The sequence below is a fragment of the Chelon labrosus genome (genome assembly GCF_963514085.1).
Source record: "Chelon labrosus genome assembly, chromosome: 5".
Classification (NCBI taxonomy): Eukaryota; Metazoa; Chordata; class Actinopteri; order Mugiliformes; family Mugilidae; genus Chelon; species Chelon labrosus.
In genome coordinates, this window is record NC_140341.1 from 5,439,473 (window position 1) to 5,464,125 (window position 24,653).

At 42.8% G+C, this 24,653-nt stretch overlaps 1 protein-coding gene across 1 annotated transcript; it reads left to right on the forward strand.

Annotated features, from left to right (window-relative positions):
• Positions 1 to 5,312: 5,312 nt before the first annotated feature.
• Positions 5,313 to 13,102, forward strand: LOC311488323 (uncharacterized protein). The gene is made up of 2 exons (XM_084544952.1): positions 5,313 to 11,886; positions 11,994 to 13,102. The coding sequence occupies exon 1, from the start codon at positions 5,567 to 5,569 to the stop codon at positions 11,228 to 11,230; it is 5,664 nt and encodes a 1,887-aa protein (XP_084401078.1). The 5' UTR covers positions 5,313 to 5,566; the 3' UTR covers positions 11,231 to 11,886; positions 11,994 to 13,102.
• Positions 13,103 to 24,653: the final 11,551 nt, after the last annotated feature.

A 24,653-nucleotide genomic window follows, 5' to 3' on the forward strand; every position in this document is an offset into this window, starting at 1 on the left:
TTCACTTTACATTTTGACACTATTGCGTCTCTGGTTCTGGTTCTGGGACAATGAGCTGCCAAACAGATTTGTTTGTAACAAGACAGGGAGATTTTTTCCTATATATTTTCCTCAAGAGTAGATTTATTGTTTGAGTTTTTTCTTTTAGTTTTTTTCCAAAAGTCCGATAGACAAACAGGGGTTTCTCTGTTTTTGTCATTCTTCCTGCTTAATAGATAAGGCTGATAAAAATCAGATATATTTCTTTCTTTGTGTGCAGTCCTTCCTGGCTCAGCAAACGTGGTGATTTTATACTATAAACACCTAAAGTCTGAGAGACCCTCCTCTTGATTTGACCAAGTCAAGCTGCTCAAACCCCATTTTAGCTTCAGATAAACAAGTTCCAGGTCCAGAAAGCCAAATGTCACAAATGTAACCCTAACCCTAACCCTAACCCTTTCTTACAAGTCAGTCTCCAGTTAAGACAGTCCAGTGAGTCAAACCTAGGTCATGCAACAACTTAGGACAGGTGAGTGCTTCAAGTATCACATCAAATCCGACTCACATTCACTGTATACGACAGTTCCAACCTTGATATAATTCAAACAGGCGAGTGCCATAAAAATTCACATATGTATACACAATTGTCAAGAATGGGTAGATTAGCTGATTAAAACGCCTTTTTTTTCTTACCAGGTTGTAAACACGTTTATTTCTTCTGTAAAGTTGGACATTTTAACACGGAGGTCTAAGAGGACTGATTCGCTTTCAAAGCCGCCAGCATCAAATGGATATTTGAGGAACTGTTCCTGGCTCTTCTGGGTTTGCTTATTCAGGCCTGGAAGTTGCTGCTTGGACTTGACTTTGGATTTGCCAACTCAGGACTTATTTTTCTACCGTTTTTAGTTTTTATTTTACCGTTTTTTACAACCTGGACCTTATTTCTGGCATAAAATACAATCGTTTACTCACCAATATTACTTTGGTGTCATTCGGAGTCGATCGGACGATATTTAGATCCAGTGGAGAGCCGCATATATCCATATAGTGGGAGTGACTGGGGCACCGAAACACAGCCTCTAAATAACGCATTATCTGCCGTGAAACTCGTTCATTTCACCAATAATTTGTTATGTTACGTAGTGCTATTCCCTGTTGAGTCCGGAGTTACCTGTTATCGTAGTCCATGGTCTGTAGATTGACTTACTAACCTCTGACGTGGATGATGTCATCTCTGAGCGCCGCGCACCCGCGATGGTTGGCTTGTTTACCTGTAATTTGCTCCTGCTAGTTTTTCATTGCTCGTTGAAAGGAGGATGCAGAGGCAGCGAGAGGAACTGCTGGCCAATGAACAACAAACCGCTGCACGTCCGCAAATAGAGAACAGGTAGCTCTGGACTCAGCGGAGAATAGCAATAGCGTATCATAACAAAATATTGGTGAAATGAACGAGTTTTGCGGCAGATAATGTGTTATTTAGAGGCTGCGTTTCGGTGCCCCTTTAACACCGGACTTGCATGTTCTAAGTTGACCTAGTCTAGATTAGCATTTGGCTGCTTTAATTTTGAGACTTTTCCATCTTCAATAGGATGCGTTTGTCTGACTTTGACCTGGACTTGACTCTCTCCATCGACTTGAGCCCTGAGCCAAGAATTTGGCATTTGGCTTTCTGGACATGGACCTGAACTTAGAAGTGGACGGTCTTTATATGAGGTCAGTGGGTTAAAACCTACAGCATGTTACGGTTGTAGCTGCTGGAGTTGGAGGTAGTTTATGAGGATTGGTTAGACCTCTTGTTCACACGGTTTAACCTGCAACAACTGACTGTTTTGGCCACTTGGCGGCAGCACAAACAACACTATGTTCCAGTTATCTTAGCATACAGTTCATCATCCAGCTGTTCAAGAACAACGTGATCACTTTGGGAGTGGGATTTTCATCCAGCTGATACATGGAAACAAGTTTGGAGCAAGTAGATGCCAGAAGTGGTAGAATGCAGTCTGAGCATTGCAGCCAGAGGGAGACAGAGGGTGAAATAGCAAGAAAAATAGTTTTATTTTGGTTGGCTCAAGCATCCAAAAAATAAAAAAATGAAGCTTTAAACATGAGTCTTTGTTTAGTTTGGATTAAGCTAGGTTAGTCAGGTGGAGCTTTAAATTCAGTAATGATTCCCGGACAGTTTGCCCATCTTTATATGTATAGTGGTCAAGTCCCAGTGGAAAACAGAATTCCCAAGTCAAACAAGTCAACAAGAGTAACTCGAAACCAGTCAGTCCAACTCAGGTCTGAAGTTATTTAATGTGATTTCTCTTTTTTTTGGCAGCGTACACAACGGTAGCTTAGAAAGAGAGCATCTTTTATGTCCTACACTTGATATCTACATACTTCCAGCTCACATGGAGGCCCACCCCACTGCTTTCTCTTTACCGTCCATAAATCTACATGCAGTCATGTCCATGTACAGCTCAGATACAGACCCAGCAAGTGAGCTCTGGGGTTTTTTCGTCTTATTTGGCCATGAACTGCTCTGAATCACTGCTACAATGAAGTGTACACTCAAGAATGTGTGGCAGAACTCCCATGAGATTCACAGGAGGGGGGAGGTTGCGTGTTTGTGTGTGGAAGAGAGAAGCGGGTGGAGTTAATGCACACAGTGCAAGGCATATGTTGATGGTGTAAGGCATCAAGATAAACATTTAGGCCTGGTTCAGATGTCTTGATTGAATGTATGTAAAAAAGTGGGAGAGAACAGCATTAGAGTGAGCAGGAGAGAGAGAGAGAGAGAGAGAGAGAGAGAGAGAGAGAGCATATTTGTGTAAGACGGAGAGATGGTGTAATAGACATTGTGTAAGGCATAAGTATGCCGATTACGCACCACATAGAGCCCAGATGCATGTAAGCCTGGTTTCAATGTTGTGTAAAGCTCTGTGCCCTCTTGGATGTCTATCTTTATGAGGACTAATGGGGGAGTGAAGGCATTTTTGCAAGGTGAGGACATTTTGGCTGGATCGCCTTTTTCAGGATAAAGTGAGCATAGCTTGTTTGGATGAGTTTAACTTGCAACAACTGATTGTTTTGGCCACTTGGTGGCAGCACAAACAACACTATTATACACTTTAGGTTAGTGTATGTTAGCATACACTACCATATCTGGCAGTAAAAGAGCATCATGGTTATACTGGGAGTGGTGTTTATGCCCACATGGTACATTTGTAATAACAATAATAAGATATATAGTGCCCAGAGAGCAGTTCTACGGTTAGCAGCTGTGACCTCACAGTCTCAAAGCTGCTTGTCTAAACAATTTCCCTTTTAACATATATGTGTTGGCCAGAAGTGGAACAAGTTCAAGTTGTAAAAGCTAAAGGAGAGATAGAGAATAGTAATTTTTCATTTTTGTTGATGCTGAATTTAAGAAAAAGAAAAAAAAAGCTAAAATGGAAAATCCAGAAACAGCAGTTCTTCAAATGGCCTCTTGAGGGCAGTCTTTGAAAGGGAGTCTTTGAGTCCACTCAGTCTCCACTTCTTTGACAATTTTTTAATTTATACACAGTGAACAGCCGTTGGCCATTTTTGAGCTTGCGTTGGGAGTTAGGTGGCCGATGGCTGGAGACACCGCACCAAGCTTCACAACTGCTCTTCAAGGAACCTTGGGGGACGTCATGGAAGGTCTGTCCATCTTTATATGAGGTCAGTGGGTTCATTTCCAAACAAAAACAATTAAAACGTACAGCATGTTACTGTTGTAGCTGCTGGAGGTAGTTTATGAAGGTTGGTTAGGCCTGTTGTTCAAACTGTTTTACCTGGCGACAATTGATTGCTCTGGCCACTTGGTGACAGCACAAACAACATTATATCATCTCCTTTAAGTTATATGTTAGCATACACTTCGACACTGAGTGGTAAAAAACATCGTGATCACTTTGGGAGTGGTGTTTGTGTCCACCTGATAAAATTTAGGCAGGGAACAAACTCCTAGCAAGTAGATTCTAAAAGCTAAACAAGATGCAGTCTGAGCAGCCTGGGGGAGATAGAGAAAAAAAGAGAGAAAAATGGCCTTTTTCATTTTGGTTGACTCAAGCACCCACACAAATGAGACCAAAAGAGAGGCTCCGGAGCTGCAGCTCTTCAAATGGCCACTTGAGGCTGACACCAAAAGTGAGTCTTTGCCTTATACAGGGTCAACCATCTTTGCGCCATATTTTAATCAACCAACAGTTTGTTGGTGTCAGGCGTTGCCAAGATGGCGACGGCTGGAGACCGTACGTGTTCACATACAGCCAGTGGATTCACTTCCAAATAGCAATGATCTTAACCAGCAACTTGTTACTGTTGTAGCTGCCGGAGGTGGAGCCAGTTTGCAGTATTTTATAATAATAATAAGTAATAATATTATTTAATAATATAATAAGTTCTATACACAGGGACAAAGCTGAGGGGCCGTGAGATGATTATTGGAGAAAAAAAAAGAAAAGGAAAAAGGAAAAAAGTTCTGGTGCGCAAATAAATTTTGAGCTTTTTACATTTTAATCTTTGATTTTATATATTCAGTCCAGGAAATATCTATTATCTAATGGAGCAATTTCTACTGTACACGTGACCTGGTGGCACTTTGAGGGAGACCAAAATAGTGGTCGATAAACTGGTCACAAATGTGAAATCTAAATCTTTAACTTCTCATCTTTAAAATATGACATAACAGCAATACTTTTTACTCTGTTTTTTCATATATGTTATACTTTTACATCTAGAGAACCAACTATGTGCCTTGTCCTGAGGCGCACACCTCTGCAGTATTGCTTCATGCTTGTGAATTTCCATACACTTGCTGCCACCCAGTGGTATGACATGAGACTGCAGTCCAGAAGATTTTAATTCTGTCCATTTCTATTGAGATGAGCTGGCAACAGGAACATTAATTACCGTCATGCCCATTGATATTCATAATTTATCCATTAGGGGTCGCTCTGTTTTAGTCAGAGTAGGGGACACACTGAGACCCAGAACTAAACAGCAGATGGCAGCAATGTGCAAAGCACTTTTTTTTTTAAAAGAAATTTCAGGTTGTTCATAAAATGTTTTATAAAAAGGATAGTTCATTAAATGTTAACATTTTCATAATGTACTTGTTCTTCTTCAATGTTATTAGTGATGCAGTGCCTGCAATGCAAACTATTGACCCCTCTCATAGCAAAGCTATGGGGGTCAATAGTTTGCAGTGCGAAGCACTGCAAACTATTGTTCTTCACTACGTTTTTCTTCTTATTATTATTATTATTATTATTATTATTATTAAACCTTTCAAACTAGGCAAAAAAATTATATTAAAGAAAAGTATAAGGCAGACCCTGCCTTTCAAACTAGGCAAAGAAATTATATTAAAGAAAAGTATAAGGAGGATCCTGCCTTTCAAACTAGGCAAAAAAATTATATTAAAGAAAAGTATAAGGCAGACCCTGCCTTTCAGAGTAGGCAAAAAAATTATATTAAAGAAAAGTATAAGGAGGATCCTGCCTTTCAGAGTAGGCACAAAAATTACATTAAACAGAAATATAGGGCAGATCCTGATTTTTGTACCAAAAAGAAAATGTACATGTTAACTAGGTACAAATCTAATCTTAGATTTAGACAAAAGAAAAAAGAAAGTTTAAATAGAAGGTATCACAATGATCCTGAGTTTAGGTTACGCTGTATCCAACGCTGTAGCCAGCGCAGAGTAACTAAACTCGCAACAAATGCTACTTTTTGCATCTTTAACAAGATGCAAAACGCATTAAGGATCAAACAAAAATATAGAAGGATCGTGCCCTATAACCCCCCCCAACCGCAGCCGTTAATAAATCCTGTGATGGAAGCCGCCATCACAGTGTTTCGTGAAACTATTCGACACGGGCCGACGTATGTCTGCACCGTGTGTAACAGAGCAATGTTTCCTAATCAGGTCAGATTGTGCAAAAGAGAAAAATATAGACAAAAACCTGCAGTGGCAGCATCCTGTTTAACAGGAAACTATGTCCACTTTTGTGACAACGACTGCGCTGCACATTGCTCTGTTACACACGAGCGACTAAAAGAGTGGATCTGTCACACGTGTGACAGCCACTTGAAGAGAGGACGGATGCCACCGGTTGCGACGGCGAACAACTTAGAGTTGTCGCCCATCCCCCCAGAGTTAGCGAGGCTCAACGTGCTCGAGAGGCAGCTAATTGCTAAAATACTGCCTTTTGCTAAGGTTGTCGCTCTGCCGAAAGGACAACAAAAAGCAGTCCATGGAGCTGTTGTCTGTGTTCCATCAGAGGTGGAAGCAACAGTCAACAGTCTCCCAAGACCCAGATCTGAGTCACAACTTCTTCAGGTTAAATTAAAGAGGCGCATTAACTACAAGGGCTACCAGCACTTTTATACTGTTAATATGAGAAATGTATTAGCTAGTCTCGCCACACTTAAAAGGATACATTCTGAGTATCAGGATGTATCCATAGACGATAGTGTTGTTTTTGATGAGTCAGTCGACGATGACGACTCACAACTCAATGTTGCTGATGCTGCTCAGTCAGAGCAGCATCAGGGAGACATTGAGGCAGACGTGGACCTCGAGGAGGTCTTTAATAGGAAAAACGACCCAGACCAACCACAAAGGCAGCAGCCAGACCCAGACATGGACAAAGACTTAGAGGAAGTTTTTTCTAGTCAGAACGACCCAGACTCTAGTAGAAGTCAGCAGCCTCAGGGAGCTGACGACGAACAGGAGGAGCTGAGGCCTGGCCTGACTCTGGACACGTGTATGCAGCCGCCTGACATTGCACAGGAGAGTCTTTCGTATGGTGATGGAATATTTAGCATTGCCCCCGCCCAGGGCAACAGACCAGTAGGCTTCTTCACCATACCAAAGCTGGAAGCCATGGCTTTCCCTGTGCAATTCCCGACAGGAGAGAACACACTGGATGAACCCAGAACCTTCTCCCTGTCACCTAGCATGTATTTTAACTGCAGGTTGTTTGCTGTCGATACACGTTTCGCTAGCGACCAAAGCTACCTTTTCTTTGCGCAGTTTGTCACAGAAACCCACCTGGCGACAAACAGCATGTCAATTCAGATGCGCAAAGGAAAGTCCAGAGCTAGAGACGGCCGTCGTATTAACAACCTCATGCTCCTGGACCAAGACGAGGTGCAGCGGCTCATTATGAGCCAAGACGCAACTCGCTTCATGCAGCCTCTCAGAGGCACTCCAGCCTATTGGACCAAGACTCTGAAAGACGTCCACGCCATGGTGCGACAAATAGGCAAACCCACATTTTTTGTCACGTTCTCGGCTGCTGAGATGAGATGGCCTGAGGTCATAGAGGTCATCAAAGCTCAGCAGGGAGAACACGGGGACTTTTCAGAGCTCGACTGGAAATCAAAGTGCGACATTCTGCGGAGCAATCCGGTCACAGTAATGCGCATGTTTGAAAAGAGAGTCGACGCTCTGATGACCAACCTTCTCCTCTCACCAGCGCAGCCCATTGGCGAGGTGGAGGATTATTTTTATAGGGTTGAGTTCCAGGCTAGAGGAAGTCCCCACATCCACATGCTAATTTGGATTAAAAATGCACCTAAATTTGAAGAAGAGTCCGACCAGAAGGTCGCGGCTTTCATAGATAGGTACATAACATGCAAGATGCCTGATCCTGAGACAGACCTGGAGCTCCACAAAATTGTCTCAGAGGTTCAGGTTCACAGCAGGAAACATTCCAAGTCCTGCAAAAAAGGCAACGTTGCCTGTAGGTTTGGCTTCCCGAAGCAGCCCATGGATGATACATTCATCACTAGACCCCCCATTAGTGCTGGCACCTCAAAACCTTTAGATCAAGACCAGAACCAAGATGAGGTCGCCAGAATACTGGAGCAGAAGCGGGCACTCGCTAAGAAGCGAAAGGAAGCCAAAGTCAAACTTCAGCAAGTTAGAGACTTGCTCTTGGATGCAAACGCTTCATTCAGTAGTTTGACAGACTTGCTCGACCAGTGCGGCTTGACGTACACGGAATACCGAGCCCTTGTCCACCGCCTGGCGAGCAGCCATGTCGTGATCCTGAAGCGGCATCCAAACGATTGCTGGGTTAACGCCTATAACCCAGACCTGCTCCGAGCCTGGAACGCCAACATGGACATTCAGTACGTTGTGGACGATTATAGCTGCATAATGTACATGATGTCCTACGTGTCCAAGCCGGAGCACGAGATGACGCAATTCCTTAAGAACGTCATCGGAAATGTTAAACAGTCCAATGTTAACGAGCGTGACGAAATGAAGCAGATCATGCAGGCCTATGCTAAACATAGGGAAGTCAGCGCTCAAGAGGCTGTTGCTCGCACCTGCAGCTTACGGCTGAAGAGGTGCTCCCGGACCGTGGTGTTCCTTCAGACCGACGAGGACGGTCTGAGGATGAGTCACCCTATCGGTAGACTCCAACAGATGGAACCGGGTTCAGAGGAGGTGTGGATGTCCGGCCTGCCAGAAAAATACGTCAACAGACCTCGCGGTGCTGAGTTTGCGCGTATGTGCATGGCCGAGTTTGCGTCAGAGTACAGGGTGCTGTACGGTGAGCAAACTAAAAGTAAAAGCGCCATCCCCCTCCTGAATGAAATGGGCTTTATTCAGAAAAGAACTGCTGGAAAGCCGGCAATTATCAGATTTCCTCGCTTCTCAGAGAAGAAAGCTCCTGAGAAGTTTTATAGACGACTGCTCAAACTTTATCTCCCACACCGATCTGATGACGACCTGAGAGATGAAGCTAACCCCACTTATGAGCAGTTTTATACGTGTGGCGAGATCCCGGGTATGAGTGTTAGAGATCTCGTAACCCGTAACAAAAAACGCTACGAAGGTCAGGGTAAAAGGATCGACGAAGCGTTAGAACAGTATCAGGTGCTGGGCCCTATAGTTAATGAGTGGAACTGTTTTGCGCCTGAAGTAGAAGCTGAACGGTTAGAGTGTCTTGCAGAGCGACAACCTGCCGAGCACGAAGACCCAGGAGAGGTCCCAGAGTTTCAGGTCACTAGAGATAGGGGGAGCTCCATGCCGAGGATAGAAGCGCCGCAGTTGAGTCCAGACTTTGTTAGAAAAATGTATCAAAGTCTGAACGAAACGCAGGCTTCTATCTTCTACAGCATTCGTCAGTGGTGCTTTGAGCTGGTGTGGGGCCGCGATGTAGAGCCGTTTTATTACTTTTTGACAGGGGGAGCTGGCTGTGGTAAATCGCACGTAATCAAGTGCGTTCACCAGGAGGCAACGAGGATTCTGCGTGAGCTCCCCAGATTCAGGGACCAAGCAGACATGACGCAGCCTGCAGTGCTGCTGACTGCCTTCACTGGCACAGCAGCCTTCAACATTTCAGGCGTCACGTTGCACTCACTGCTCAAACTGCCGAGGTCCTTGAAGGCACCGTATCAAGGTCTTGGCAACGCCCTGGATGAGGTCCGAGCGACACTTTCCAACGCGGAGATTCTCATCATCGATGAGGTCTCCATGGTTTCCAAGGAGCTGTTTGCTTACGTCAACTGGCGTTTTCAACAGATCCGAGGAAACAGGAAGCCGTTCGGGGGGATTTCTGTCCTCGCTGTTGGTGACTTTTACCAACTGCCGCCTTTAGGCAGAGCCAAGCCACTGTGTGTGTATGAGGAGACTGAGTTTGATCTCTGGAAGGATCACTTCAAGATGGTCATCCTTACAGAGATCATGCGACAGAAGGACGATCGAGCTTTTGCTGAACTCTTGAACCGCCTCAGAGTGAAGCAAAAGCTGGATCCTTTGAGTGATGAGGACAGAGAGTTGCTCACACAGGCAGTGGCTGACGTCAAAGATTGTCCAGTAGATAGGCTACACATTTTTGCTACCAACAAAGAAGTTGACCGTCACAACTCTGGTACTGTAGCCTCCCTCCACGACGACGCTATCGACATCGCAGCTCAGGATTATAGGAAAATGCCTACGACCGGCTGCATGACGATAGTGTCGAACGTTAACGGCACCAAGCGAGATTTTCCTGACAACATAGTGGCTGCTCCAGGAGTACGCGTTATGTTGACCAGGAATCTCGACGTGGAGGACGGAATTGTTAATGGAACATTCGGAACCATCTCGCACATTGTAATGACGGACAGCGAGCCAAAGTCTGTTAAGTTAATTGGACTCGAGCTGGACAATCCCACAGCAGGACAGAGATTCCGCAAAAAGATCTTGGGTCCCTCAGACAATCTGGCCTACATTGAAAGATCTGAGGAGAGCCTGAGTAACACAAAAGGGGTCATTCGGCGCCAGTTCCCCATGAAGTTGGCTTTTGCGTGTACGGCCCACAAAGTTCAAGGTATGACGATGGCGTCAGCGGTTGTGTGTCTGAAGCGCGTGTTTGAACCGGGCATGGCTTATGTAGCGCTCAGCCGCACAACTTCGCTGGGAGGTCTCACTATCTGTGACTTCGACGAGAAAAAGATATATGCTGACCCCGCAATCAAGACAGCTCTGGAAAGTATGCCTCAAGCCTCTTTCCAGAGCTGTCGACCATTGTTAGCATTTTATAGATTGATGGAACAAACTCCAAAGACCTTGACAATCATCCACCACAATACTCAGGGACTTCCGTCCCACATTTCAGACCTGAAGGCTCATCACGAACTGCAACTAGCAGACGTGCTGTGCCTCACAGAGACACATTTGTCAGGGTCCTCTGTATCCCCAATTTTCGACCTGGAGGGATACACCATGTTCACACGCAGTAGGTTGCTGTCTTACAACAGCTGTGTGGACATGGCTCGAAAAGATGGAGGTGGAGTTGCAGTGTACTATAGATGCAACGTGCAAGCAGAGCCTCGCAGGTACATGCAACAGGTCACTGATTTGGAGTTTGTTGTCATCAAAATTGAGGCTCCAGTCAAACTACTTTTAGCGACTGTTTACAAACCACCAAATTTCCGATTGGCTATGTTCTTACAAAACTTGAGAAACCTCTTAGACTCATTGGACGTGATAAATCACCAGCCCATCATTGTTTGTGGCGACTTTAATGAGGATCTCCTCAGTAAAGGCAAAAAAAGTATAAAAGACTTGTTTCAGGCCAGAGGTTACACTCAACTAATTAGTGAATCCACCACTGAGAAGAACACTCTGATTGATCACATTTATATTTCACATCCTGATAAATGTCTTCAATCAGGTGTTCTCCAAACTTATTACAGTTACCACAGTCCAGTCTATTGTATTTTGACTGACTAAGTCTCTCCAGCCAACACATGGTCCATAGAAAAGTAAGTGTGACTTTATGTATTTTGTAGATATGTAAGTGTTATCTAGTATTATATATATGTAGTATATCTATGTAGTTTCTAGTCACTCATTGAGCCTGTTCAATGAGTAGGTCGTTCTATTGTTTGTTATTGTAAACTCCTCTGTAATGTTAATTGACTTTAAACAAATAAATGTTTGTTTAAATCTTCTCATTGTGTCATTTTATACTCGTGTGTGTGTGAGCGTTGTTTCTTATTTCCTATGTAATTGTTATTTATATTCATGTTGTTTAGGCTTTTAAATTGTGTTGTATTTGATCAATGTTTAAATTGTAAACTTTAATCATGATGTTGTAATGGCATGTGTTGGCTGGAAATAGTTGAATCATGTATTGATGTAGTGTTTTTTTATATTAATGTAACAAAGGGGTCAGCATTATCTTATCAAGCCGTTCTCATCATCTATTGAGATGATGAGAACGGCTTTCAATGTATAATGTTAAATATTTTGTAATTAGCTTAGCTAATGTAATTATTTAAATTTAAATTACATTAGCTAACCTAAATAATGTAAATCATGCATTGTAAATTAAATCATGTAAGTTACAGGTCGACAATCTACGTGTCAACCAGGTCCATCAAAAGGTGAGTATCTCTCTTTAAAATGATTAATCACATTGAATATTTGAACTAACCTCCCTTCTCTTCTCCTGTCTGTCTGTTCTGTCTTTACTGTCATTCATGTTCAACAGGAGGAGACATCAAGAGGACCACAGCTGATCTCTCTCCAGTAGAGACAGCAAACCAACACCAAAAAAAAAGGGAAGTAATATTTCACATTTTTTGATCAAATGTTTTAACTTAATGTTTTGAACCTTTAACTTATGTCTGTTTTTGTTTAAATTGTGTGAACTAGATCTAGGAAAAAGACGCCCAGATGACAGCAACACAACAACAATAAGGGAAGTAATATTTCACATTTTTTGATCAAATGTTTTAACTTAATGTTTTGAACCTTTAACTTATGTCTGTTTTTGTTTAAATTGTGTGAACTAGATCTAGGAAGAAGACGTCCAGAGGACTTTTTTTTTTTTTTTCCTTTGTATCTTTAGTTTCCTGATGGGTTCGGTGGCCGTGTTTTTACAACTTTGTTTCTTGTTAGATTAACGTTTTTTACCGACTCATCAGATGTTTTCGTGTTCCTTGATTGTTTTGTTGAAAAATAAACTTAATTTCTGTTGCAAACTGTCTGTTTATGGCTGTTTTATCACTTATCTTATAGTTTCAGCTTAGTTAAAGGTATATTATAGCATTTTAGCATCTTAGCATTAAAGCATCATTTAAGCATCATAGCATTGTAGCGAATTGGCATTGTAGCATCTTAGCATCATAGCATTTTAGCATCATGAAAGCATCTTAGCATCATAGTATGGTAGCATGATAGCATTGTAGCAAATTCGCATTGTAGCATCTTAGCATCATAGCATGGTAGCATCATTAAAGCATCTTAGCATCATAGCATGGTAGCATCGTTAAAGCATCATAGCATGGTAGCATCATTAAAGCATCTTAGCATCATAGCATTGTAGCATCATTAAAGCATCTTAGCATCATAGCATGGTAGCATGGTAGCATGATAGCATTGTGGCAAATTGGCATTGTAGCATCTTAGCATCATAGCATTGTAGTATCTCAGCATCATAGCATCTTAGTATTATTGCATTGTAGCATCTTAGCATCATAGCAACATAGTATCTTAGCTTTGTAGCATCTTAGTATCATAGCATCTTAGTATCTTAGCATCATAGCATTGTAGCATCTCGGCATAGTAGCATCATCATAGCATCGTACTATCACAGCAATATAGCATGGTAGCGCAGACTGCTGCGGCCACTGCATCACTCTCGCGATTTCCCGCAGGGGAATTGTCTAGTTATTAGTGATGCAGTGCTACGCAATGCAAACTATTGACCCCCCTCATAGCAAAGCTATGGGGGTCAATAGTTTGCAGTGCGAAGCACTGCAAACTATTGTTCTTCACTACGTTTTTCTTCTTATTATTATTAGTGATGCAGTGCTACGCAATGCAAACTATTGACCCTCATAGCAAAGCTATGGGAGTCAATAGTTTGCAGTGCGAAGCACTGCAAACTATTGTTCTTCACTACGTTTTTCTTCTTATTATTATTATTATTAAACTTTTTCCTACGCATTTTCGAAACCTTTCAACTCAAATACCGTTCGTCGCACACAGACACAAAATACATCAAAACGTGCGTCTCGATCGGACTCGGTGTGCTTCTATACAGTTCTTTCAAACAAGATTTTTTCGCGACGTAGTCGCGAAAAAACTGTGACAAATTTCCCAATTGAAATGAATGGAGAAGCCCGAAAAAAATAAAAATTCAACAGACATTTTCAACAATGAACTGCTCTGGCATACTTTAACCGAGAGACTTCATTTAAACTTTAAAACGTAGGTACTCTTGCCTTCTCTTCAGAGATTCACTTCACTTGTCGACAACTTTTACCGTTTTTAAACTATGAAGCCTCAGAGTTGTGTAGGTTTTTACTCAAATTTCAGGGTTTATAATGGGTGTGTATTGCGCGGAATGTTTGTGCTAGAGTGGATGACATCATCAGCTAGAGTGAGGAGGGGAGAAGAAAGTTAGTCAAAAAACTGCACAGAAACTGCTCCTGTGGCCACAAATTTCACACGACAGACATAATTTATACATAGAAACGTAGGAAAATGTGTCTTCTCACTCAAATTCGTCTGCTAAAGCTGTAAGTCTTATAGTTTTGGCGTCAGACACAAAGATGCGCCAGCAACACCCATCCACAGCTCCATAGACTGCCATGTTAAAAAGGCAGGGAAATTTCTGGAGGAAAGCAGACGTAACCTTTCTTTGAATCGCTTAGAATAGGTCACATTTCTTCATTTTACCCACAAACTGCATATGTAGACGTTCAGGAAAGCCTCAAGATGCCCAAAGTTAAGTCGGTTCAATGATTGGAAATACGGTTTGGCCACAAGTCCTTCCTGTTCGAGGCGATTTTTCAGCATTTTCTCTCTCTTTCCCCGTCTTCCAACTGACATTCTAACAGGAGCAGTTGACCCTGGTAGCCATGACAACCAGACCCCAACCAGCTTACACACGTTCACACACGCAGCTGCTGGGGACGAGAGGCGGGAAAAGAGCTCTCAGTGGAAAACATGATCTGCCAAAACATTAAAACCCCCCAAACCATTACTGCAGTACTGTAGGGGGCCAGAACCTGACATTATGACCTTTTCCTTTATTTTAAACACAGATTATATCTGGCTGCTTTGCTGAAACTCCTGACACAACATCCCTGACCTGTTTCCTTCATCTTATTAGGTCAGTGAATAGCTAAACTGCTAACAGACGCTAACGACTAGCCGCCCAGTGATTTAGCCGACGACTAGCCTTCCAGCATAGCTCATGTATGTTAGCAAGCTAGCAGAGCTAACGGAGCTAGCTAGCCGCTACCTTAACGCCGCGGACTCAACCGCGGAGTTAGCCTCGAGCTAACCGCTAGCTAACCGCTAGCTAACCGGGATTTAACCGCGGACCCGCGGGAGTTAAACACGAATTAGCCGCGGCAGTTAGCCGTGAGCTAACGCGGAGGCTAGTGGGGTTAGCCGCCGGCTAATTCGCCGCGTTGCAAGCCGGGGGCTTATCACAGTAATAATGTTGAAGTTTTACAATTTAAAGGGAAGATATTTTTAAATTAAACTGTGTCAAACTGAAAAATATATTATTCCACCACATAAAGTAGGAAACATTTATGGCTTGAAACAACATTAATGACAGTATATATATAATTGGAGTAATTTAATATAATATGATGTTTTTAATTACATAAATAATGAGCTGTTGAACACTCATAAGAGTTATATTCAGTATGTTACATAACATTATTTGACATGTCTATTTGTCTGCCTATAGTTTTCCTCCAGCTGATCCAGACAGACTGCAGTGACATCCAACATGAGACAAAGAGCTGGACTCACAGGACAGTTTGAAGGTCTTCACTTCATCGCTGATTCCTTGTTACAGCCTGGATGTGTTAAGTTTAATATTGACGTTTTTCTAACTGTAAGACTGTGCCGTAAACTGTTAAACTATTGCTCAGGTAGGAGTAATGAGTTTTATTGTTAAAATTATTATGATTAACGATCAATTATTACGATTTGCTCGTTCTTTGTCTGGGGAGCCTAGTGAGGACGCCCCTCTTAAAGGTGGGGGTGTGACGATCCCTCCCACTCTCTTCCTTATTTGATGCTGGCTTTCAGGTGGAGCTGGGAGGGGTCTGCTGCCTGTACCTGCCCTTCAGTTTGTAGAAGGGCATAAAGGACGACCCTTCTCAGTGTCTCTCTCTCTCAGCCAGGCCTGCTGCATCCTCCTCATCCTGTTTGGTTTGTTGTACCCTGCATGACATCAAACTCACACCCATCCAGTCAGAAGGAACCAGGCCTTAAATGACTATTTGAGTTGTGCTTTTTGTTATAGCTGCTGCTCATGGTAGTAAAGACATGCTACTTAGTAAAGACATTCGCGACGTAAGTCGCGAATACTTTCATACCTGTCTTGACCTGACCATTACTTTTTGTAGTCAAACATGAAATTATTTGCAACGTAAGTCGCAAATATTTTCACCAGGATTATATTATGACAATATGAACAGGTGATCATTAAAGCATCATAGCATCTTAGTATAATTGCATTGTAACATCTTAGCATCGTAGCAACATAGTATCTTAGGTTTGTAGCATCTTAGTATCTTAGCATCATAGCATTGTAGCATCTTGGCATAGTAGCATCATCGTAGCATCGTAGCATCGTACTATCACAGCAATATAGCATGGTATCGCAGACTGCTGCGGCCACTGCATCACTCTCGCGATTTCCCGCAGGGGAATTGTCTAGTTAGTGATGCAGTGCTACGCAATGCAAACTATTGACCCTCATAGCAAAGCTATGGGAGTCAATAGTTTGCAGTGCGAAGCACTGCAAACTATTGTTCTTCACTACGTTTTTCTTCTTATTATTATTAAACTTTTTCCTACGGCCGATTTTCGAAACCTTTCAACTCAAATACCGTTCGTCGCACACAGACACAAAATACATCAAAACGTGCGTCTCGATCGGACTCGGTGTGCTTCTATACAGTTCTTCCAAACAAGATTTTTTCGCGACGTAGTCGCGAAAAAAACGCGATCAATTTCCCATTGAAATGAATGGAGAAGCCCGAAAAAAGCGGCAACATTCCAAAATTTACAGCTTGGCTTTGTCCAGCGATTACTCGGCCATGCTTTGTAGTAGAAACTTGCTTGGAAGTTTGTACGAGGCACGGGAAGTGTAGCTTTCTCTTCCTGAAAACGGCGTTTCGATACCTTTTACGGTTTGGTCAGGGTCGCAGTTTACGTTTGGTGAAATTTGGGGAAAAAAATTAAAAATCCCTCCCTCTGAGCCTCACTCTAACTTCAGAGTTTCGGTGATATTCTGAAAAAAAAAGGTTCAATCTCACGTGGTGGTCACAGTTTTTGAGGTACAGAGATAAAAAATACATAAAAACGTAGGGATTTTTGTTGGCTTTAAGATGGTGTTGGTTTGATATGTGTGGGACGTACGGTTTGGACTGGAGGCTCCTCTGAGAGAGGAGTGCGGCGACAGCTTTTCGAATTTTTCCCCATGTGTGTGTATGTGGAAATCGAGAGGGATTTCTCGACGATTTTTCGTGTCGCATACTTTCTTTCCAAAACGACTACGGCCACAATTTTGGCAGTACGCGCGTGGCGACAACACTAAATTGTAGAAAACCCTTGGCTGACGCTCACGATGTGTTTGTTTTCTCGATAGCACTTGTAGTTTTTGAGATACAAGCATTTGTTCGGAGGGCAAATCCTAGTCTGCACTTTCCCTCTGACTCAGGCAGAGGTGAGAGGGAGAAGGAGAAGGAGCAGCAGTTGACCCTGGTAGCCATGACAACCAGACCCGAGTGGCGGGAAAAGAGTTCTCAGTGGATAACAGGATCTGCCAAAACATTAAAACCCCCTCAAACCATTACTGCAGTACTGTAGGGGGCCAGAACCTGACATTATGACCCCCCCACTCCAACCCCCCCCACCCCCCCTCCCACTATAGCATTACAGACACAGACTGCCAAAACATTATGACCCCTCAACCCATTACAGGACTATAGTAGGGAGCCAGAATCTGACACTATGACCCCCCCCCCCACACTCCATTTAAGCATTACAGACACAGACTGCCAAAACATTATGACCCCCTAAACCCATTACAGGACTATAGTAGGGAGCCAGAACCTGACACTATGACCCCCCCACTCCAACCCCCCCACCTCCCCTCCCACTATAGCATTACAGACACAGACTGACAAAACATTAGGGACTCTCAGACTGTTACAATGGGGAGACAGAACACTCCATGACCCCCCCCCCCCCCCCCCTCTCGCTCTCTCTCTCCCTCTCCCTCCTTCCCTCTCTCTCTCCCTCCCTCCTCTGTTGGTGCTATCACTTTATTAGGTAAGTGAGTTTCTAGAATTATTTATATGTTAAGTGTTTGTGCCCAACATAGCTGAACTGTTAATAGAAGTTAACTACTAGCTGCCCAATGTTTTAGCCTTAGGCTAGCCTTCCAGCATAGCTCATGTATGTTAGCGAGCTAGCGGAGCTAGCAGCTAGCTAACCGCCGCGGACTAAACCGCGGAGTTAGCCTCGAGCTAACCGCGAGCTAGCCTCGAGCTAACCGCAAGCTAACCGGGATTTAACCGCGAGCTAACCGGGACTTAACCGCGAGCTAACCGGGATTTAACCGCGGACCCGCGGGAGTTAGCCGCGAGCTAACGCGGAGGCTAGTGGGGTTAGCCACTAAAACTGTGTCAAACTGAAAAATATATTATTCCACCACATAAAGTAGGAAACGTTTATGGCTTGTAACAACATTAATGACAGTATATATAAATAATTGGAGTAATTTAATATAATATGATGTTTTTAATTAAATAAATAATGAGCTGTTGAACACTCATAAGAGTTATATTCAGTATGTTACATAACATTATTTGACATGTCTATTTGTCTGCGTATAGTTTTCCTCCAGCTGATCCAGACAGACTGCAGTGACGTCCAACATGAGACAAAGAGCTGGACTAACAGGACAGTTTGAAGGTCTTCACTTCATCGCTGATTCCTTGTTACAGCCTGGATGTGTTAAGTTTAATATTGACGTTTTTCTAACTGTAAGACTGTGCCGTAAACTGTTAAACTATTGCTCAGGTAGGAGTAATGAGTTTTATTGTTAAAATTATTATGATTAACGATCAATTATTACGATTTGCTCGTTCTTTGTCTGGGGATCCTCGTGAGGACAGCCCTCTTAAAGGTGGGGGTGTGACGATCCCTCCCACTCTCTTCCTTATTTGATGCTGGCTTTCAGGTGGAGCTGGGAGGGGTCTGCTGCCTGTACCTGCCCTTCAGTTTGTAGAAGGCGAAGCATAAAGGACGACCCTTCTCAGTGTCTCTCTCTCTCAGCCAGGCCTACTGCATCCTCCTCATCCTGTTTGGTTTGTTGTACCCTGCATGACATCAAACTCACACCCATCCAGTCAGAAGGAACCAGGCCTTAAATGACTATTTGAGTTGTGCTTTTTGTTATAGCTGCTGCTCATGGTAGTAAAGACATGCTACTTAGTAAAGACATTCGCGACGTAAGTCGCGAATACTTTCATACCTGTCTTGACCTGACCATTACTTTTTGTAGTCAAACATGAAATTATTTGCAACGTAAGTCGCAAATATTTTCACCAGGATTATATTATGACTATATGAACAGGTGATCATTAAAGCATCATAGCATCTTAGTATAATTGCATTGTAGCATCTTAGCATCGTAGCAACATAGTATCTTAGCTTTGTAGCATCTTAGTATCATAGCATCTCAGTATCTTAGCATCATAGCATTGTAGCATCTTGGCATAGTAGCATCATCGTAGCATCGTAGCATCGTACTATCACAGCAATATAGCATGGTATCGCAGACTGCTGCGGCCACTGCATCACTCTCGCGATTTCCCGCAGGGGAATTGTCTAGTTATTATTATTATTAAACTTTTTCCTACGGCCGATTTTCGAAACCTTTCAACTCAAATACCGTTCGTCGCACACAGACACAAAATACATCAAAACGTGCGTCTCGATCGGACTCGGTGTGCTTCTATACAGTTCTTTCAAACAAGATTTTTTCGCGACGTAGTCGCGAAAAAACTGCGACAAATTTCCCAATTGAAATGAATGGAGAAGCCCGAAAAAAATAAAAATTCAACAGACATTTTCAACAATGAACTGCTCTGGCATACTTTAACCGAGAGACTTCATTTAAACTTTAAAACGTAGGTACTCTTGCCTTCTCTTCAGAGATTCACTTCACTTGTCGACAACTTTTACCGTTTTTAAACTATGAAGCCTCAGAGTTGTGTAGGTTTTTACTCAAATTTCAGGGTTTATAATGGGTGTGTATTGCGCGGAATGTTTGTGCTAGAGTGGATGACATCATCAGCTAGAGTGAGGAGGGGAGAAGAAAGTTAGTCAAAAAACTGCACAGAAACTGCTCCCGTGGCCACAAATTTCACACGACAGACATAATTTATACATAGAAACGTAGGAAAATTTGTCTTCTCACTCAAATTCGTCTGCTAAAGCTGTAAGTCTTATAGTTTTGGCGTCAGACACAAAGATGCGCCAGCAACACCCACCCACAGCTCCATAGACTGCCATGTTAAAAAGGCAGGGAAATTTCTGGAGGAAAGCAGACGTAACCTTTCTTTGAATCGCTTTAATAGGTCACATTTCTTCATTTTACCCACAAACTGCATATGTAGACGTTCAGGAAAGCCTCAAGATGCCCAAAGTTAAGTCGGTTCAATGATTGGAAATACGGTTTGGCCACAAGTCCTTCCTGTTCGAGGCGATTTTTCAGCATTTTCTCTCTCTCTCCCCGTCTTCCAACTGACATTCGAACAGGAGCAGTTGACCCTGGTAGCCATGACAACCAGACCCCAACCAGCTTACACACGTTCACACACGCAGCTGCTGGGGACGAGAGGCGGGAAAAGAGCTCTCAGTGGAAAACATGATCTGCCAAAACATTAAAACCCCCCAAACCATTACTGCAGTACTGTAGGGGGCCAGAACCTGACATTATGACCTTTTCCTTTATTTTAAACACAAATTATATCTGGCTGCTTTGCTGAAACTCCTGACACAACATCCCTGACCCGTTTCCTTCATCTTATTAGGTCAGTGAATAGCTAAACTGCTAACAGACGCTAACGACTAGCCGCCCAGTGATTTAGCCGACGACTAGCCTTCCAGCATAGCTCATGTATGTTAGCAAGCTAGCGGAGCTAACGGAGCTAGCTAGCCGCTACCTTAACGCCGCGGACTCAACCGCGGAGTTAGCCTCGAGCTAACCGCTAACTAACCGCTAGCTAACCGGGATTTAACCGCGGACCCGCGGGAGTTAAACACGAATTAGCCGCGGCAGTTCGCCGTGAGCTAACGCGGAGGCTAGTGGGGTTAGCCGCCGGCTAATTCGCCGCCTTGCTAGCGGGTGCTTATCACAGTAATAATGTTGAAGTTTTACAATTTAAAGGGAAGATATTTTTAAATTAAACTGTGTCAAACTGAAAAATATATTATTCCACCACATAAAGTAGGAAACATTTATGGCTTGCAACAACATTAATGACAGTATATATATAATTGGAGTAATTTAATATAATATGATGTTTTTAATTAAATAAATAATGAGCTGTTGAACACTCATAAGAGTTATATTAAGTATGTTACATAACATTATTTGACATGTCTGTTTGTCTGCCTATAGTTTTCCTCCAGCTGATCCAGACAGACTGCAGTGACGTCCAACATGAGAGAAAGAGCTGGACTCGCAGGACAATTTGAAGGTCTTCACTTCATCGCTGATTCCTTGTTACAGCCTGGATGTGTTAAGTTTAATATTATTGTTTATCTAACTGTAAGACTGTGCCGTAAACTGTTAAACTATTGCTCAGGTAGGAGTAATGAGTTTTATTGTTAAAATTATTATGATTAACGACCAAATTGTAATAATTGATCGTTAATCATAATAATTCACCTGTTCATATAGTCATAATATAATCCTGGTGGGGGTGTGACGATCCCTCCCACTCTCTTCCTTATTTGATGCTAGCTTTCAGGTGGAGCTGGGAGGGGTCTGCTGCCTGTACCTGCCCTTCAGTTTGTAGAAGGGCGTAAAGGACGACCCTTCTCAGTGTCTCTCTCTCTCAGCCAGGCCTACTGCATCCTCCTCATCCTGTTTGGTTTGTTGTACCCTGCATGACATCAAACTCACACCCATCCAGTCAGAAGGAACCAGGCCTTAAATGACTATTTGAGTTGTGCTTTTTGTTATAGCTGCTGCTCATGGTAGTAAAGACATGCTACTTAGTAAAGACATTCGCGACGTAAGTCGCGAATACTTTCATACCTGTCTTGACCTGACCATTACTTTTTGTAGTCAAACATGAAATTATTTGCAACGTAAGTCGCAAATATTTTCACCAGGATTATATTATGACTATATGAACAGGTGATCATTAAAGCATCATAGCATCTTAGTATAATTGCATTGTAACATCTTAGCATCGTAGCAACATAGTATCTTAGCTTTGTAGCATCTTAGTATCATAGCATCTTAGTATCTTAGCATCATAGCATTGTAGTAGCATCTTGGCATAGTAGCATCATCGTAGCATCGTAGCATCGTACTATCACAGCAATATAGCATGGTATCGCAGACTGCTGCGGCCACTGCATCACTCTCGCGATTTCCCGCAGGGGAATTGTCTAGTTATTATTAGTGATGCAGTGCTACGCAATGCAAACTATTGACCCCCCTCATAGCAAAGCTATGGGGGTCAATAGTTTGCAGTGCGAAGCACTGCAAACTATTGTTCTTCACTACGTTTTTCTTCTTATTATTATTATTATTATTATTATTATTATTAAACTTTTTCCTACGCATTTTCGAAACCTTTCAACTCAAATACCGTTCGCCGCACACAGACACAAAATACATCAAAACGTGCGTCTCGATCGGACTCGGTGTGCTTCTATACAGTTCTTTCAAACAAGATTTTTTCGCGACGTAGTCGCGAAAAAACTGCGACAAATTTCCCTATTGAAATGAATGGAGAAGCCCGAAAAAAAAAAAAATTCAACAGACATTTTCAACAATGAACTGCTCTGGCATACTTTAACCGAGAGACTTCATTTAAACTTTAAAACGTAGGTACTCTTGCCTTCTCTTCAGAGATTCACTTCACTTAGCGACAACTTTTACCGTTTTTAAACTATGAAGCCTCAGAGTTGTGTAGGTTTTTACTCAAATTTCAGGGTTTATAATGGGTGTGTATTGCGCGGAATGTTTGCGCTAGAGTGGATGACATCATCAGCTAGAGTGAGGAGGGGAGAAGAAAGTTAGTCAAAAAACTGCACCGAAACTGCTCCCGTGGCCACAAATTTCACACGACAGACATAATTTATACATAGAAACGTAGGAAAATGTGTCTTCTCACTCAAATTCGTCTGCTAAAGCTGTAAGTCTTATAGTTTTGGCGTCAGACACAAAGATGCGCCAGCAACACCCACCCACAGCTCCATAGACTGCCATGTTAAAAAGGCAGGGAAATTTCTGGAGGAAAGCAGACGTAACCTTTCTTTGAATCGCTTTGAATAGGTCACATTTCTTCATTTTACCTACAAATTACACATCTAGACGTTCAGGAAAGCCTCAAGATGCCCAAAGTTAAGTCGGTTCAATGATTGGAAATACGGTTTGGCCACAAGTCCTTCCTGTTCGAGGCGATTTTTCAGCATTTTCTCTCTCTTTCCCCGTCTTCCAACTGACATTCTAACAGGAGCAGTTGACCCTGGTAGCCATGACAACCAGACCCCCACCAGCTTACACACGTTCACACACGCAGCTGCTGGGGACGAGAGGCGGGAAAAGAGCTCTCAGTGGAAAACATGATCTGCCAAAACATTAAAACCCCCCAAACCATTACTGCAGTACTGTAGGGGGCCAGAACCTGACATTATGACCTTTTTCTTTATTTTAAACACAAATTATATCTGGCTGCTTTGCTGAAACTCCTGACACAACATCCCTGACCCGTTTCCTTCATCTTATTAGGTCAGTGAATAGCTAAACTGCTAACAGACGCTAACGACTAGCCGCCCAGTGATTTAGCCGACGACTGGCCTTCCAGCATAGCTCATGTATGTTAGCAAGCTAGCGGAGCTAACGGAGCTAGCTAGCCGCTAGCTTAACGCCGCGGACTCAACCGCGGAGTTAGCCTCGAGCTAACCGCTAACTAACCGCTAGCTAACCGGGATTTAACCGCGGACCCGCGGGAGTTAAACACGAATTAGCCGCGGCAGTTCGCCGTGAGCTAACGCGGAGGCTAGTGGGGTTAGCCGCCGGCTAATTCGCCGCCTTGCTAGCGGGTGCTTATCACAGTAATAATGTTGAAGTTTTACAATTTAAAGGGAAGATATTTTTAAATTAAACTGTGTCAAACTGAAAAATATATTATTCCACCACATAAAGTAGGAAACATTTATGGCTTGCAACAACATTAATGACAGTATATATATAATTGGAGTAATTTAATATAATATGATGTTTTTAATTAAATAAATAATGAGCTGTTGAACACTCATAAGAGTTATATTAAGTATGTTACATAACATTATTTGACATGTCTGTTTGTCTGCCTATAGTTTTCCTCCAGCTGATCCAGACAGACTGCAGTGACGTCCAACATGAGACAAAGAGCTGGACTCGCAGGACAATTTGAAGGTCTTCACTTCATCGCTGATTCCTTGTTACAGCCTGGATGTGTTAAGTTTAATATTATTGTTTATCTAACTGTAAGACTGTGCCGTAAACTGTTAAACTATTGCTCAGGTAGGAGTAATGAGTTTTATTGTTAAAATTATTATGATTAACGATCAATTGTTACGATTTGCTCGTTCTTTGTCTGGGGATCCTAGTGAGATCCCTCCCACTCTCTTCCTTATTTGATGCTGGCTTTCAGGTGGAGCTGGGAGGGGTCTGCTGCCTGTACCTGCCCTTCAGTTTGTAGAAGGGCGTAAAGGACGACCCTTCTCAGTGTCTCTCTCTCTCAGCCAGGCCTACTGCATCCTCCTCATCCTGTTTGGTTTGTTGTACCCTGCATGACATCAAACTCACACCCATCCAGTCAGAAGGAACCAGGCCTTAAATGACTATTTGAGTTGTGCTTTTTGTTATAGCTGC

What these genes read in the sequence shown, in the direction of transcription:
- LOC311488323 (XM_084544952.1), top strand. Translation starts at nt 5,567, where the DNA reads ATGTACATGTTAACTAGGTACAAATCTAATCTTAGATTTAGACAAAAG.